This window comes from Leuresthes tenuis, unplaced genomic scaffold, assembly GCF_036924035.1.
Source record: "Leuresthes tenuis unplaced genomic scaffold, fLeuTen1.0.hap1 SCAF_7, whole genome shotgun sequence".
NCBI lineage: Eukaryota > Metazoa > Chordata > Actinopteri > Atheriniformes > Atherinopsidae > Leuresthes > Leuresthes tenuis.
In genome coordinates this window covers 8,264,888-8,282,347 of record NW_027325361.1, presented here as the reverse complement: position 1 = coordinate 8,282,347, position 17,460 = coordinate 8,264,888, and the positions used below count along the sequence as shown (strand labels likewise).

General features: G+C 37.6%; 1 protein-coding gene across 1 annotated transcript in view; it reads right to left on the bottom strand.

The window, feature by feature from the left end:
* The window catches only part of ror1 (receptor tyrosine kinase-like orphan receptor 1), a 116,909-nt gene that overhangs the window by 30,918 nt on the left and 68,531 nt on the right, over positions 1 to 17,460 (bottom strand). The window contains exons 2-4 of the mRNA XM_072389101.1: positions 10,760 to 10,822; positions 2,065 to 2,355; positions 1,827 to 1,860 (exon numbers count right to left, since the gene is read on the bottom strand). Coding sequence (XP_072245202.1) covers positions 1,827 to 1,860; positions 2,065 to 2,355; positions 10,760 to 10,822 — 388 coding nt within the window. The remainder of the gene's footprint in view (positions 1 to 1,826; positions 1,861 to 2,064; positions 2,356 to 10,759; positions 10,823 to 17,460) is intronic.

Genomic DNA, 17,460 nt, shown 5'->3' with positions numbered 1-17,460 from the left:
GCAATATTTAATGGAGACTTTAGGGAAATAATCTCTCCTAATTACAATAATTTTGTTATAACTTTGATGGCAGATGAACATTCACGCTTGCCGTGAAATCAGATTATTAGCACATGCTTCACATCTATGCCTTAATACTATGTAGATAAGTCTGTTTGACGCTATATAGATTTGTGTGTAAGTGACTTTGTCATTACTGGTGTATAGATCTGTTTGCACCAATCAGTCCTCTTGATCCACATTCCGACTGTAGCTGAGTGTAAACAGTCCAAATACAAATTTGAACCATGTGAGCTTCAATGTCTTAGTAGAAAAAGTCCTTCCTGCTTTTATACTTAGTTGGCTACAACTGTAACATGCTGCTCACAATATTCAAAAGCATCTCCACAATGTGGAGTTTTAATCAGAATCAACCATAAAAGATCTGTGCTGAGGACATCCCACTGACTTCCAGTAAATTTTAGACTTCATATTAAAATTTCAATGCTTGATTTGAAGGCATATGGTCTGGCAACTAGTTTTTATTTGGACATGCTTGTGAGCTTTGAACGAGCTGGACCACTCAAGTCTGGATCAAGTCGCCTGGTTCTACCTCAAGTCTGTGTGGATAAGTAATTGGTAGCTTTTAAATTTTATCTATGCAAACCGCTCCATCATTATTACAGTATGCATGTTCCAATGTGATTGTCTTTTCAACTCAGCTGAAAATATAATATTTTAACTGCATCTTCCACTAAACTAATTTACTCATTTTAAAAGTTATTTTATTTTGAACTGCTTTTAATGATCTTGATTTACAATTTTTGTTGGTTTTACAATTCTCAGTGTTGGTTTTGATTATCAATATCTTTTTTTTTTTTTTTTTTAGATCCTTGCTCTGGACCAATTTTCAGTGTTAATTAAAAGAAAGTGATTCAATGAATTATTTCTTTAACCTGAGACTCATTAGCCTTGGCTGATATTCTAGGAAGGACATGAAATAAAATACATTTTCACTGAATGCAATCGCTCCACCTTGTTATAAATCTAAACTGAACATGTGATCTTCATAAATGGGGGAAAATACAGCTGTAAATGTATCAATCATTTCAAATGACAATTAATCGTTTTGCTATCGACATACTAAAGCTTTTATGTATTACACATTTGAAATTGCTCACCCACTGAGGACCACATTGTGCTTCCACCAAGAGTGCAATATCCTATTATGTTAGAATGTGCAAATAAAGTTTAGTTTACTTTTCAGAACAAAACAGAAAGCAATAACTGTGATGTTAAGATTCTTATTAAAACATAGTCACACAGTCACACAGAGACCTGAACCAGTAAATGGAAAATTACAGACCAGAAAAGTTAGAATGTGATTGATGTCTCAATGAATACGGTTCATAGCCTTATTTCTCAGAGTAGTTCTCTGATTACATGCAATAAATTACAGTAGAGGTTTTACAGTTTCTCAACTGTATCAGCATGTCAGCATATGTTAAAAAAACGTTGCTAATTGCCCTTCAATCTACATATGGAAAAGTTTATTTCTTTATAGTCTAGTTCAGTCTAGACAGTTAAATCTAACTAATTTGACTATTTATGAATATTTAATTTTAATAGTAAAAAACACAAACGCTGCCCAAGTATTCCCAATTCTTCCAGCAATTTTCAGACAGCAAAAATTGGTCAAATGAGAATCTCCTGCTATTTGCAACCTGTGTGCGAAATTCCCTCACTAAGCACTCCTTTGAAGTAGTTCCCTACACTCAATTTTGTAAGTAGGCTGCAGTATGAATAGACTGACACAAAGAAAAATGGATAAAGGAAAAGCAACTTACTGGGGCTTTCCTGGCTGAAGTGTTGGGAGTGGATCTGGAAAAGGAGACAAGGGGATTTTTTTTTTTTACTACAGGATAAACAATATTGCTTCCAGATTTTTCTTTGTACAAGCTGCCAGATACAAGAGGAATCAGCTGGGTTGAGTGCTGCAATGAGCCAATTCTTCAGTAGAAAAAGATGAGCATGATAATATTGTTTGTTTTTTAAATGCTAGATTGGACCACTGAATCTGCTTACCAAATTTGACAAACAGTACTCCTGTTGTGGACACGGTACCCTTAGCGTTTGTGGCCTCACACTGGAAGTAGCCTGTGTCAGTAGTGTCCAGGTTGCGGATACGAAGGCGTGAACCATACACCATGGAACGGTAGGAGACCCTCCGTGGTTCCTGCACCACAGGGGCATCGTTCTTCAGCCAGCGCACAGTGGGCACTGGGTTGCCAGACACACGGCAGTGAAGCTCGGCTGTTTGGCCCAGTGAGGTGGTTATGTTGTTCATGGGAGCTTCAAGATGGATGAAGTAGGGTCCTAGAAGACATAAAGATTGTGTGTAAGATGAAAAAAGAGACAGGTAATAAAGATAGATGAGAGGAGAGATGGGAAAATAAGTTTAAAATAAAAAAAAAAAACAGACCAACTGAGAAGAAATTTAGGAGAAACAAAAACAGAGAGGAAAGAGGTTGTATTACACTAGGCCAGGACATAAATCAAACAACACTTATTGTACTACACGAGGCCCAGACATTAAATAAAAGATGCTGCTCTGTGAAAAAAATGCGGTAAAATGTGGTGTTTTCAGAAGCTCATGTTCGGAACCTGGTTTTGAAAGTTATTCTGTGGTTGCCCCAGTTGTGACACCTAATCTGACATTTCACCAAGGTTGTATGAAGCCAAAAAGTTTTCTTTAAAGCTGCTCCATAAGTTTAAGAGGGATGGCACCCAAGTTAATGTTTGAGATACTAAGGAGGAAAAAATAAAAACTAATGGACCACAGTAACGTCCAAAACAAACAAAGGAGGAAAGCCATAAGGAGGGGAATCTTAAACACTCGTCAGATTAACTATAAGTATTTGTGAACCGAAGTTGATGAGCAAAAATAGAAGCACACACCTAGCACATGCTAGGACACGCACACCTTTAAATCTTCTATATTCTATATAATATAAAAAGTAGAAAACCTGGTAACTTTGGAGAGATATTAGAGGATCAATAAATAAATGCTGAAACATTTAAAAGTTGGTTCTGCTCCCTAAGAGGAGTTTTCCCAAAATGGCCATTGCTACTTTCTTCACTGCTTTCTCTTTTACTTGGGCAATAAACCAGTCTATCTTCAGTTTCTTTAAGTGATGTCATCAATTTACCCTATTCCCCTACCAGTAATGCACAAATGAAAGACTATCAGTTTATCACCATATGACATTGGATAGAAAACTAATTGGCTTTTTTTCTTCATGAATTGCTGAAATTACTAACCATTAAAATATTAAAAATGTTGTAAAAATACTAACCATTAAAAAATTCTGATTATTCTGTCCATTCACAGATTGGTAAATAAATTGGTTGTTATTCTTTGACAGCTTTGACACCTGTGTTTAGCAGTAAGTAGAAGTGTATTATTCAAACTACAAGATGCCAGGATAAATAAAATGCTAAGAAAGTTTTATTTTTGTGATTTTATGACTGCATTTAATTTTGGTAGTGCAGGCTGCAAAAGCTATGCTTTCAGGACTCAGCATCCACAGTTTTTCTGAGCTGAAGGCAGTAAATGAAGTTAACAATCCTGTCTGGATGCACTTTGTGCAGAAGAAGCTATTTAATTGAATTTTAAATTTGAGGTAGACGCTGACAGAACCATGCGAGACATCGCATAACAGTACACTCAGTGTAGCTACTTCTACTGTAGATCCCTATCAACATCAGACTGCCAGGACACACGTGTAAGAAACCACGGGATTGAAAGTGATGGACTGTTGAGATACAACCTGACAGAGATGGCAACTATGTATTGTAAGACATCTTTTATAATTCAAAATAATTTGTCTTTCTTTGAGTAGCTGAGGTTGCTAATCAGCTGCCAGCAGACTGTACCTCAATGTATAACTTTGTACTTCAAGACGGTACAGTGGATCAGGCCAAATAGTATATTTCTTGTTAAGGACAGTTCCTAATCGAGTGAAATGATCTTGAAGTATCAGTCATGACAAGAGCTGGTCAAATATTCCCAATTCTAGGGAAGGGAGCATCAATGCTTCATTTATTATATAATTTATACAGAGGAAACACTTGGTCATCATTTATGAAAGGAAAGGAGACAATTCTGTCTTACAATTTGTTGCAGCTGCAACTTTCAAAGACGTGTTTGATTATTTTATCTCATCATCCTAACTAACTGGGATTAATGCAAATGTATATGAAAGCAGAAGGGTGGGAGTAAGCAGCTCAAGAGAACAGTCTATGACAACATTTTTCACTTTTGTGGCTTTTTCTTTTTCATATTTGAATATCAAGTAATATTTTGTATCTAATTAAATTATATTACTTATATTATAAGCCTCCATAAACAATGTAAAAAGATTGGATTAGACAAAGTATCTATTCTAAAAGGCAATTTCTGTGTACTCTGGCTTCCCTCACCGTCCAAAAACATGCATGTTAGGTTAATTGAGGATTCTTAATTAGGACCCTAGGACTGAGAGTGAGTGTACATGGTTGTTTGTCTCATCTGTCTCTGTGTTGGCCCTGTGACAGAGTGGAGCCCTTTTCAGGGAGTACCCTTGTCCTTAACCTTTTTTAAGTTTTGGTCAAGAAAGGCCAAGAAGGAGTGCAATAGAAAGGCTGCAATAATTTTTTTATTGCATCCAGTAAGTCACTAGCATCGAGCCTTAACCTCAGTCCAGCAGAAGAGGAGGAAAAAGAGTTCATCCATGCATTTGTCTTGACAAACGTAGACAAACAAAATATTTTATTTTTCACCATGTTGTTTTAGCCAAAATACTTGTTTAATGCACTTTACTGAAATTGTAAAATGACAAAACCAAGTCACCTCAAGCTAGGACACTTTAAATGTGAGCATCCATAATGTGGCCAGTTGATTGATTTATTCAGTGCATGAGTGTCAATGTCTTTAAATAGGATGGTACAAATATGTGTCACCCCCCCCCTGATTTTTCTTCTTTTGTATCTACAGGGCTCTGCTGTTTCCTCACTAAGAACACATTAAATCAATCAGGGTGTACGGTGTTTTGGAAAACCTTTTGAAGTGCTTGAATTCTAAAAAGGTTGAAGAAAAGCAACACCTGTTCACTCCATAATCTCAGATGATTATCTTTGCTGAGGTGAAAAATGCAAGCAGGGTTTCATCTTCATCTTGTAATGGAGATTTTTGTGGAACGTTTCAATAGAGTGAATGAAAACTGCAAACCCGACAGAGACGTTACGCGCAGGGTGAAAGAAGTGAAAGTGAAAAAAGTATCAATATTTGACTTGGCAAACAGCCTCCGTTCATGCACGTGTGTGTGTGTGTGTGCATGTGTGCGTGCGTGCGTGCTTACTGTCTTACATAAAGCCCCAGGCTTTATGTACCACTGCTATGTGCTAAAAACATATGTGTGACAATATGAACAGACTCCCACCTCCAATCTTCCTTCATCTCACCCACTTTTAATCTGTCCTCCCTTTTCTGCATATTGCACACAACTGTCAGCACTGCAGCCAGACCAACAGCTCCACTCAGTCAGTCCTTAAGCTGAGTTGTTTTATATTGCTACTTCTAATAATGTGATGTATTTACAGCAACAGAAAATGTTCATCTCATCTTCTTCTGTTCTAGAGTTATAGCACTTATCCACTACACTGAAATTGTGCGCTGTTCACTTTGAGATATAAAACCTATATCTCACGTAGGTGTGAATGTGGGACATTTTTGCACAATTATATGTGAACACCATGGGCTTAAAAAATAGAGCAGTTTCTGCATTTAATTTGTGTCACTATTTGTTTTCAAATTTGTAATCACTTTGGAAGTCATGGAAGAAGTCTATGGATACTGAGGAGAGCGGTCATGATTACATTCCTTTCCTATAAAAGTCTATTTTGTTTTCTGCAGTAAAGTGCATTAGCAAGTTCACGTCTCCAAAAGATGTCCGCAAGTGTGGAGTTGCCTGTTCCTAATTTTGGGAAACAATAAAAAATATGGTTACAATGTGTTTTTTTTTTTTTTCTTTTTTTACTAATTGGATTTATAGGGACAATCATCAGTCTAGGAACTTGCAAAGACATGCAGATTATATTATGAGCCAAACGTTGTGTTGTATGTAGAATGTGGCTTCCTTTCTGTTGAAACATTTTGATATTTACAGTGAACCCATGAAGTATCTATACTTATAATTGCATTTTTTCACTGATCCCTGTATATGGCTAGGAATGCTAAGATGGCAGACTTGGGAAGTGATTCTCTTTTTTTGTACTTTTGTCATCTTGTAGCTTTAATACTTTTCTTTATGTGTATATATATTTTATTATTATTTTTTTTAATTAATTTATTTTTTTAAAGAAATATTAACCAAAACTTCACTAACAAACTGTAAACACAGCTGAACTTGCTGGCACCCGGATTAATATTCAAGAGAGGAATCTAAGAGAAGGCTATTCATAGCTTCTCATATCACTGCTATGCAGATGATGCCCACCTGTACTGATCAATCCCATTAGATGGCCCCACAATTTCAGCAAAACTTATCTCTTTATCATATCCACATGGATGAAGAATGCGATCAGCTAAACATTTTTAAGACTGAGCTCTTAGTCAGTGCTAGCTGCTCTTGCCTAAAGAGTGACTGCAGGGTCTGCACCCAGCTATCTAAACTCAGTAAGACTTGCGCTCTTTTTCGACCACTCTTTTCCTCTTTGGGACAGCGTCCGATACTGCCATCTACACGCACAAGTCAGTCTCAGTTCAGGCTGTTATCACTTGTGGTTTTATGGTGGTGAAATGAGCTACCAATGATTATCTTCACTGGTAGCTCTCTTTAAGACTCATCTCTTCAGAGAACACTTCCAGCATCCAAACACACCTAACTTGCATTTACTTGGACTTGTTCTACTTACTCTGTCATTTAGATAGAATTATACTAACTTAGCAGTATCTATCAGTTGACAGTGCAACTGGCATTAAGTACTTCTGAAAAAAGTTAATCTCACAAATTTAAGAGGTTCGTGATTAAAGTTGTTTATTGTATGTTTGTAATATGTAACTCTGGTCAGACAAGCTCTGGCAAAACAAATGTTGCAACAGTCTATAGTCATCTCCTCAAAAAACCACTTACACAACCACCATGCTATGCTAGTGCTTGTACTGTACATGCTGTTATACATTTACAGTACTAAATCTTGCCTACATGCCCCTGCCTAACCGTAATGTCCTTGTTGGCTAGAAGTTTTGTAGCTAAAAAAGAATAAAACAAAACAAAAAAAAACAGCAAACATAGTCTTACATCACAAGTGCTTTACTAGACACATGGAGGTCAAGTAAGTTTTATCACCATCTCATTAGTTGAGTTGATGGAAAAGAAAATGTTTTTTGGAGTAGTGTGTCTGCACAGTTCATTAGCTGTTATAATAACCGACAATAAAGCAGTGGGGAGCTAAATGAGGGAGAAAAAGACAAGAGGAGAGGACGGCAGAGGGGAGATGACGAGGAGAGAGATGTCCTGCCAATGTCTGTGTAACAAAGCCACTCTGTACATAATTGTCTCTTGGTGAGTGTTGTGGTATTTGGCAGAAGGAGCACGTTGAAACCCAAACCCTCGGTGCGGACTGTCCCTTTAATGTGGCAGGCGACAAAATGGTTCCCTGTCATCAGCCCACATTTTCTCGCAGTAGTTTTGTACAATCAAACGCTTGCATGCAGGCACATAAATGTAAACACACGCACACCCACACAACCGCAACACACCAAACTATACATGCTCAGACCAAGACACGTTATACAATACCCTTACATTTCACCAGCAAAACTGTATTGTATAAGTGAATGTGTCTGTAAATGATACCACACATACATTGAAGCCGGTCTAGGCGTCTTTCAGCAAAACCCAGAAACCTGATTGGCTGCACAGCTAACCAAACGTGCTCAGTAGACATGCTGAGAAGTTTGAACTGTAGAACTGCCAGCTACGAATGAGGATAAATTTCCTAATCTAATTTGTATGTTTTTTATTATACCTGCCTTTGCAACTGTGCTAACTATTTACATGGGTGCTTTTGCTGATATGTTGATTAATGTGCATTGTCCTAATCAATAAATAATACATTTATAAAAATACATGAAAATTTATAAAATTATATAAAACATAAGATGCAACAAACAGAGACTAAAGAAAGAGTGGAAGAAAGCCAGAGAGAAATTAAGTTCTGTAAACTTCCAACTAATTAGGAGCTTCTTTCAGCAAGATAACTTCCTGCTACTGATGCTTACTGATAGAGCCACACTACCTGAATAGTGTGTGTTTGGTCAATCGAAAACATCTCTGCCTGCAGACAAAACAATTGGTGCAATCACCATCCTTCCATCAGATAAGAAACAGATGTTAGTGAGTGGGTGAGCTCAAAATGACACAATCTGGTCCCGATGCCCTAAATTTGTAGGTTTTCATATTTCATGTTGTGGAATAATGAAGCTGCCCGTGGTATTTGTTTGGATCTACCCCTCATTATATTTTTTACAAAACGTCTTTGATTGGTCACCATATTTTTTATCTTCACTAAACTGCTCAGTCATGTTCAAAAACTACTGTTTGCCTTTGTTGTGTGTTGTGTGACAATTCCCGTTTTTGTGTACACATAATCTGATGTGGGAAAGATGATGTGGGAGTGTTTGCTTCACAAGAGAAGAATTAAGCTAACCAGACAAAATGAGAGCGCAGATAAAGGTCAAGTTCAGTAAAGTTTCATTCTGTGAAGCTGGGTGTAGTAGTGGGGGTTTTAGGCGGATGTTGGTTCTTCAAGGGAAAACTAAAAAGAGGGTTTGAGATTTGACTGATTACTGTGGGCAACAATTTTGAAAAAAAGATCCACAAGGCTTGGTGTGTCTTACTCAGTTGTTGCTGCGGTGCTGACAGTGGAACAAAAAAATTGAAATGCTTCCTTTGGGAGGAACTGCTGAACAAAACCCGGGTAGCTCCAGGAGACATGACAGCTATCAGCACAAGATCAATTATCTAAATAATCTGACAAGGAAAAGGTAAGATGGAGCCTTTAAGACAGTCAAACTTCATATAATTAATCTCATACAGTCATGCATTTCATCATTACTTTTTTTTACCAGATGAAGGGGACGTTGATGAGTTTCTTTGTCAAATAAGGAAGCTATTGGAATGAACACTCATTGAGATCCAGTACAAGAAAGTGAGTAACTGTAAGCTGAACAACATGCGTTGGTCATGACAATTTTTTTTAAGTCTGAGGAAAGCTAGTTCAAGGTTTGCATGGAAACACTTTATACATATTAGCAAATAAATGCTAATGACATGTTAAAAGACGTTTTACGTTGTACTGAACTGTGGTGTTAGACCATTGAACAGTTTTCCAGTTCTGGAATATTTTGGTAACAATGAAATCCTGACTCCATGACACAGGGGAATATTCTAAAGTGAACGAAACCTGACCTCACCCCTAACACTATATTATCATCAACAGGCCAACTATGATACCTTAGCCTCGACCTAACTGTCTAACCTTGGTGTTTGTCTGATAACTGGCTTGTTAATTATAGCCTCTAACAAAAAAACGTATCTTCCCTGGAGACCAGAATTTCAACTGCTTAGTTAAATTGAACAGGAATAGTGGAACGAGGAGCTGAATCAATTGACAATTTTACCAATACCGCAGTTGTTAGGGGATTGTTGGTAGTAAGAGTCACAGTGTAACTCATACTGGAGTTAAATACTGTGGATTAATTTCATCAAGAGTCATAGACACACAGTGGAGGTTAGAGGGCTATACACTTAATGAGGCGTGAGGCACCAAAGAAGCATTGAGAACTCATTGAGATCTAATCACTCAGATCACATTCACAGGTTATCTAGTCTGCATATGGCCTCAATATTTTAGCAGTGAATTTTATGGAATGTGGTATGAGTTCTATTCACAGTGCGTCTACTCAACTGATGTTCTTTGTGTAAGTTGCAGAGAAGCAGAATGATAGAATTAGGTGTCACTTAGTGCGGTTTTGGATTCTGTAAAGTCATTTGCAGACTTACTAATGACTCAGATTCTTGCATCAAATATATGTGTTTATATGCATATAAAGTGGGAAGGAAGATCTTATAATCATTTGACATGCAGAGACATTTTTTTACAAATTTTACGTGATTAAAATTCTTTAAAAAATTGTTTTGTCACAGTTCCAACATTCTCTGTCATGTGATCTGCTACAGCAGCACATCAGAAAACAACTGCAGTTTCTTACTTCCCCAAGAATGAGGCAAACTACTGACACTAGCAGAAGTAAATATAAAGATACTTCAATAAAAACAGCATAAAGGAGATACACAAGAAGCACTGGCACATTTCAAGTTTCCACTAGTAACTTCTGCATGAGGAAGCTGTTAAAGTAGGTCAGTGGAAATGAGAGAAATGTAATACACCTGTGGCTTTATGCCCACATGTTGAGTAGATCAATGTGCGATTCATTCCATCAATTATCCTCTGTTGTGGCCCACACTGGGACAATGGGTGGGTTCTTGAGGATGTGTAATCTTTAACACATCATTGAATGTAATTTTAACGACACATGTGAGGTTAAAGTTCAACCTTGCATGTGCTAATTTGCACAGTGAACATATCGTCATTATGTGGCCTATTTTGTTAAACAGAGATTTGATCAGGATGTGATGGAGATTTGCATTTTGTGTGTGTTTGTGTGTGCATTTACCATCACTTGTGGTGTTCCACGAAGTGGCCGCTAGCACACTGGGATCGTGAGGAAGCTCAGACCCTGGGAACAGAGAAAATGGACATTATCATTAGCATGTTTATAACTGCAGGGCGTATGAAAAAGCGAGGGTGGAAATATGGATGGTAGCAATTGTAATACTGATTTGTTTATGTTATTAATAAAAATCTAAATGTTACAGACAATCTTCTACAGATAGACGTGTATAAACAAATGTGGTGATAGCATTGTGATGTGTTGTGCTAGTGCAGATCAAGGGTTTGAATGTACAACAGGGAGCCTATCAACAGGCCATGTAAACCTAATGCTCTGTTATTACCAGCTGACGACAGAGCCGCCCTCTGCTTCTCATTACAGGAGAGAGGAGACAGAAAGTGGGGTTTAGTGTGCCACGCTGTAGGTCATAGGTGATTCCCCACAAATTAAAAAGCCAAAGATGTGGGACTGACAAGGACCCTGAGACTGTTTCATCATGGCTGATTCTCTGAAGCACAAAGACAACTTACAAACTCTCAAATCACATTCATTGTCCCATAGTTACCATCAGGGTATGTGTGTTGTGGTGCAGGCTGGGATTGTTTAACATGATGAATGAGCAAATGGCTGCCAGCCAACAAAGGGCAAGCATCGTACAGTCACAAAACACATGCAAGAATGCAAGCATATGCACCACTGTACCCATCCATAGAGATTTATTTGCACACTTTACCTTTAGAATTTAAATTTGTTTTACACATTAAGAATAAAAATAAACTTAAATGTTATGAACATTAACAGTTTAACAACTTTCTTGCAATGTTTGTAACATGCAGGGTGTAGGCAATGTACATGGAGAGAAAGTGTCCAGAGAAAAAGGTCTGACAGAGGGTCACACTAATTGGGTGACAATGTGCTGTTTCACACGTGTGGTGTCAGGATGGTAACGACTATGTTGTGGTGCTCGTGAAAAGAGCTGGATTAATGAACAGCGCTTTAAGCCTCTGCACCTGTCAGGAAAGGGCATCTGGAAGCTTTGCAGTGGGATCACAAGAACAGGCTGCAACTTCATGCGTTATGAGTCGAGATTGTCACAGACATGCAGCAAACTCTGTGGATGCCTATTCAATAAAAACAGGTGCTAGTTTCTTATCCTGTTTTGCTGCTCAACTTGAAAACTTTCAATTTCACATGCTGCCAGTTTTCACAAAGTGTGCTGTAGTATGGGACTTGATGGTTAACTCCAAGAGGCCTTTTCAACATTGACAGTGTATTATATTAAGTCTGGGGCCCAAAGTGTGTCTAAATTTACTTTGCTTTCTGTGCTGACAGACTCTAAGAAGCCTGGAGCTCTGTGGTTAACAAAGGACAGAAGAGAGGGGATGTTGCAGCTCACTAGTTTCCGTAATGCAGAGCAGACCAAGTGCAGCCAGGGGAGAGTTCAATAGTCGGGGTTGGACATGGGAAAAAAAGCAAGGGTGCAAAAAGTCGATGCAAAGACATGATGGAGACGAGACCAAGATTTTGGGAGGTCAAGAACATATCAACATCAGCACAATATCGATTAAATATTGAACTTGGAAACCATAGGCACTCAAATCAAATCTATCTCAGAAATCCACATAACAATAAAACTTAAAAAATTTAATTTTTTTTGTCTTCATTTACGCCTTCAGTTGCCCAACACAGTAAAAACTGTAGGCATGTATGTCTTGTAAGGTATGGGGTGAATAGAAACAAATAAAAAATTTAAATCCCATAAAAGGTGTTTTTAGATCTGATCCGAAATAACTAAGGATGAGCTTAGACATCTTTATTCTGGATAACCCTCAAAAGACACATGCATTAAGATTTTGACTAGGTAAAACATTAACTAACCTGTTTATGTGAATCCTACCAGAAAATTTCATGAGTCACCATATAGATAATATAGATGTGTTTTGATAACGAAACTCACAATCTTTTTTTTATCTTAAGTTAAAATGTGTTACAAATTTGTTCAGTCAGATTTTAAATGAACTTAGATATGATTTAAGAGGCTGATCCTACAGTTTGAGTGTAAAAAACAACAACACTATCCTGAGGTAAGGAAGAAGCAATACGGCATCCAAACAAACCGATGTGTGAAGTCAACTTCCAGTACCTGCAAGCCAAAAAAGCAGCAGCCTGCAAGATGTATGCAACATTTAGGTGAATTAGTAACATCTTGGTTTGTTTTTTTTTACAGCCACATTTTACAGGAAATTTAGAGATATCCCCATAGCCATGGTTTTGATTGGTCTTGAAAAAAACAATTTCACTCTGTGCAGTTGCAGTTTCTTATTTTGTTCTGGAACAACCAGTAATACCAGCGGATACACAACTGTTCAACTAGACAGTTGCTCTATTCTTTCCTCCATATGTCCTCTACTTTATCTCTCTTCTATTTAGGCCACATCTGCTCTCTTTCACGGAGACAATCATCTGGAATATCTGCAATGAATTGCAGAGCAATTTTAAGATTAGCTTTCTAATGTTTCTTTGCAACAGAGGGAAGCTATTGTGTTTGATGAAGGCCTGAAAATAGTGCTTTTGTCAGTTAAGATCGGGGATTATAGTTTCTGGATCACGATCCTGATTTCTGATGGTTGGACCCATATGTTAACAGGATCTTTGTATTACATGGATACTCGTCTGTTGAAATGAATGGCTTAAAAGGATCAGTTGAAATGAAGAAAACAGCGGGAGGACATTATACACATTTATAAGTTCAAATCTTCACTCATTCTTTTAACAACCAGCAGCCTCTTTCTGTTATACTTCACCCAGAAGTTTAAATGTACAAATGTTTGAAAACTATTAAGGTGGAAGATTTTAGTTAAAAGGATTTTATGATTTTTGATCAAACCACTTTTTTTGTTGTTTTTATGATAAACATCCTCTAGGATAGGGGAACCAGGCAGATGATAACTCACCCATGTTTTATTGCTGGTTCAACAACTTGCTGACAACATGCTCAAATACAGATGCACAAATACACAAATCATTAAGCCATTACATTCACGTTAATGTTCAAGGAATATACCCTCAGGCCAATCTATCTCATCACATGTTTTTCACCAGATGATGTCATTATACATGCCAGCAACCCTACAGACATCCAGGAGGAAGTGCATTACTTGATTCTGCTTGGCTACAAATGGCCCACACCACCTAAAACTGGAGGCCTGACATAGATAGTATTACTTTTCTCACTTGTTATGTAGCACATGAGGTTCACATGTAAAGCATCGTAAATCTTTCCCTCTTGATATCGTCATTATTTACCAAAATCATGTTTCCTTAAAGCAAAGAACCAAGTTACCTTTTAATGCCCACCATTTCACAAAATGCATATTAACAGATATAAAAAGCACGTTTCACCACCACAGATCAGCTTTCCAGACCTATTTGATTCAATGTCTGCCCATTAGAGAAAAATGCAGGAAGGAAGTTAGGCTTTTATTGAAATGTTGAGTATCTCGACTTGAAAAACCCGTAATTTCCCTTTTGGTACCTTCAAAGGCGAGCAATAAAACCTGGATACTTGAGCTGTGAACATATTTCTTTTGGATTTTGGTATGGGGTAAGCTGCAAAATGTGGGTGCTGTATCATTTTTCCTTAATGGCTGCTATGGCGTGTTTTGTACAACTCGAAGCTTTGGAACTTTTTTTTGGTTGAATTTAATTTGCAACCACTACTAGTGGCAAAGTATAAAATAAATGGATGAATTGCCATTGCCTCTGAGAAGTCTGGACATCAAATCTCCATACATAGTTGCATGACAGCAGCCTCTGATCCCTGTCCAGCTGTATTTGGCTTACGATGATAAAAATCATGCTGTGATACGAGCTTAACCCCTATAAAGCTCTCAGAATTTGGTGTGACTTGACTGTGACAGCAGCATATGGAAATTAGAGCAGAGCTATGAATTTGAAGGCTTGGGAATGAGGAAAAGGAAACGCTTAGAGTGAAAAAACAAGGGGAACCTTAGAGGGTAAAGCTGAACCAAATCAGAAATGTTCAATTTGAGTAGTTATGCATACTGAAGCAACTAATATGGTGTTATATGGTCTGGGGGGATGTGCGTGGAGCCAGGGTGGTTGGTGTGGTGAATGAGATTGATGTATAAGTTCTCCCACTCTGTTATTAGGGCCTCTCCCAAGGTCTTCTTCCAAGTCAGTTTGCTGGAAAACTGATCTAACTCAGAGGTTATCTGGAAAATTGGTAAACCCAACATTTTCATAGTGCAATATGTATGCCTTGAAGAGATTAAACATACATATGCATAGACATTTAGGGATAATAATGATTTCTGTCTCTAATTTGTCTTCATCTGACCCGTTTCAATCCAAGATCTTTTTACCACACTCTTTCTGTTCTAACTTATACAAGGAGATGCCTCTGCTTGACAAATGCTTTGATTTCTCTTTAAATTGTAGTCTCTTCTAACCTCCATCCTGCATACTTTCGAAAAAGTAAGTAGTTCAAATCTTTAACATTACCATCCAACTCTCAAAATTGTGCATTCCAAGACAATGCAAAGAAGGAATCAAGCAGCTAATGTCCCAGTTTTGTTTGTACAAAAAAAACCTTAAAAAACTGTAAAAAGCTCAAGCTGCTGTAATGAATTATTAGTGCAATTAGGCCCAAGACTGGAAAACGAGCGGAAAGTTACAGTCATGGCGAAAGGAAATTAATCTGAGAGATTGAAGATATTTCATGCCAAGAGGAAGAGAAGTGGTGAAAAAAGAGGGAGAGAAGAGAGGTAAGGGAGGACTATAGAGAAGAGTAGAAGAGCTAAAGATAAATGGAAGGAAGATGACTTGGAAAATGTGAGTGTGCAGAGAGAAGACAGTAAAAGGAAAATTAGAAAGAATCTTCTGGATAAACTCTCAGAGAAAACACTTAAAAGCTGCTATTTAAGAAATGTACTTCTTGTCCCTCCAAGCAGAGTGCAAGTTCACGTTAGAAAGAGATGTAATAAACTCCTCATATATACATATCGCAGGAGAGCAAGAATATGAGAGCAAAAAGACAAGTTTAACAACCATGTAAGTAACTGATAATATTGATCACTAAAATGGAAAAGTTACAGATTTGCTCTTATTTTTGTAGTTTTGGCCATCCCCTCTATTGCTAGCCAAAAACACCCAACAGTAGTAGGTTCACAAAATAATAAAATAATAATCACACATTTTGCCAGTATACGACTATCAGGGTTAACATGAGCTCCGCATTTGGACATCAAAGACTCAGGGCAAATTTTTTATGCACATTCAGGGGATCATTTGAAGATGTGCAGCAATGTTGTTACAATTACATATCAACCAACTATTTAAAACATTCAAATTTAATGTAATAACTCATGCCATGTAAAGTAGATGACACCTGGACAAGGACATCAGTTTGTAAACTGTGTTGGATGTATATCATTTTTGACAGTTTGTTTAATAACTTTACTTTCAAACTACAAAATGTTATTAGAAATGGTAAGACTGCCAAATCCAATGCATCGAATGGTTTCGTACACAAAATGTGTGGGTTTAGAAAAAGGCAGGAACCTTTTGAAAAAAAAAATTAAGTAGGTTAATGTCAGTCATGAGCTTCAGTCAATCTGAGCAGATCCATGAAGTGGGTCTAGTTAGCAAAATAAAAGACTTGCTGAAGCCGTTTGTTAGCTGACAAAAACAAATATCAAATAAAAGCCTTCTGCATCATTCCTCATTCTTTGCATTTTTTCAGTGGAGAAATACTAACTGAAGATATTGTAGGATATCCTTAACTCTTCAGGAGCTATAATGGTCATAAACACATAGCTTGGCAATCTGTGTTAAAATGCCCCGGTATCTCGCAGATAAGCCCAAAGCTTTCTTAATGTATTAATGTCTGAGGAAGTGATAAGGTCTACTCTGTTAGGCATAGACATAATCCTCTGCATTGTAACACCATGGGGTAAAAAAATAATAATGCTAACTTAGATTCTTATGAGGAAAAAACTGTCCCAAAAGGAAAAAATAATATCATAATTGTAATAAACTTAAGTAAAAATAATTATTTAAAGAGGGAAAACAAAGAGAAGACGGGACAGCTAGAAAAAGAATAATAATGTGTGTGTGTGTGTGTGTGTGTGCGTGTGTGCGCACAAGCCTGTATAGCTGCACCTGTGTGCTTATGTGCAGGAGTCTGTTCCCAGGCTCAACTGAAGCGTGAAGAGGAATAAAAGCAGGCCCAGTTCAGGATTGTTCACCTGAAGACATCATGGACCAGAGAACACAGGAACAACCAGGACACACACACACACACATTGCTTGCTCCTGTATCGCCCCAGAAAATCCTGCTCTGTAACCTTATAAGAGCACAGACGCGAGTGAATGTGAGGAACGAGGGTGAGAGGGAGGGTGTGAGCAGTGTAGATAACAGGAGGCTGCATGACAGGGCCTTTTCTGGATCAGAACTAGATAAAAGGAAAAGTTAGAGCTGGGGAGCTCAAGTTGCAAGACATATTTGCGCCAGTATGAAAAACACAATTCAAAACTACTTTAAACGTTAATTAACACGTGCTAAATATTTTAGAAAGAAGTGCTGCTGGGCCTGACCAGAATTTCTGAGTGTTAGTTTTTTTTTTTATCAGGGGGAAAAAAAACTTTTATTTTACAACAAAAATGTATTTGGTGAAAACCAA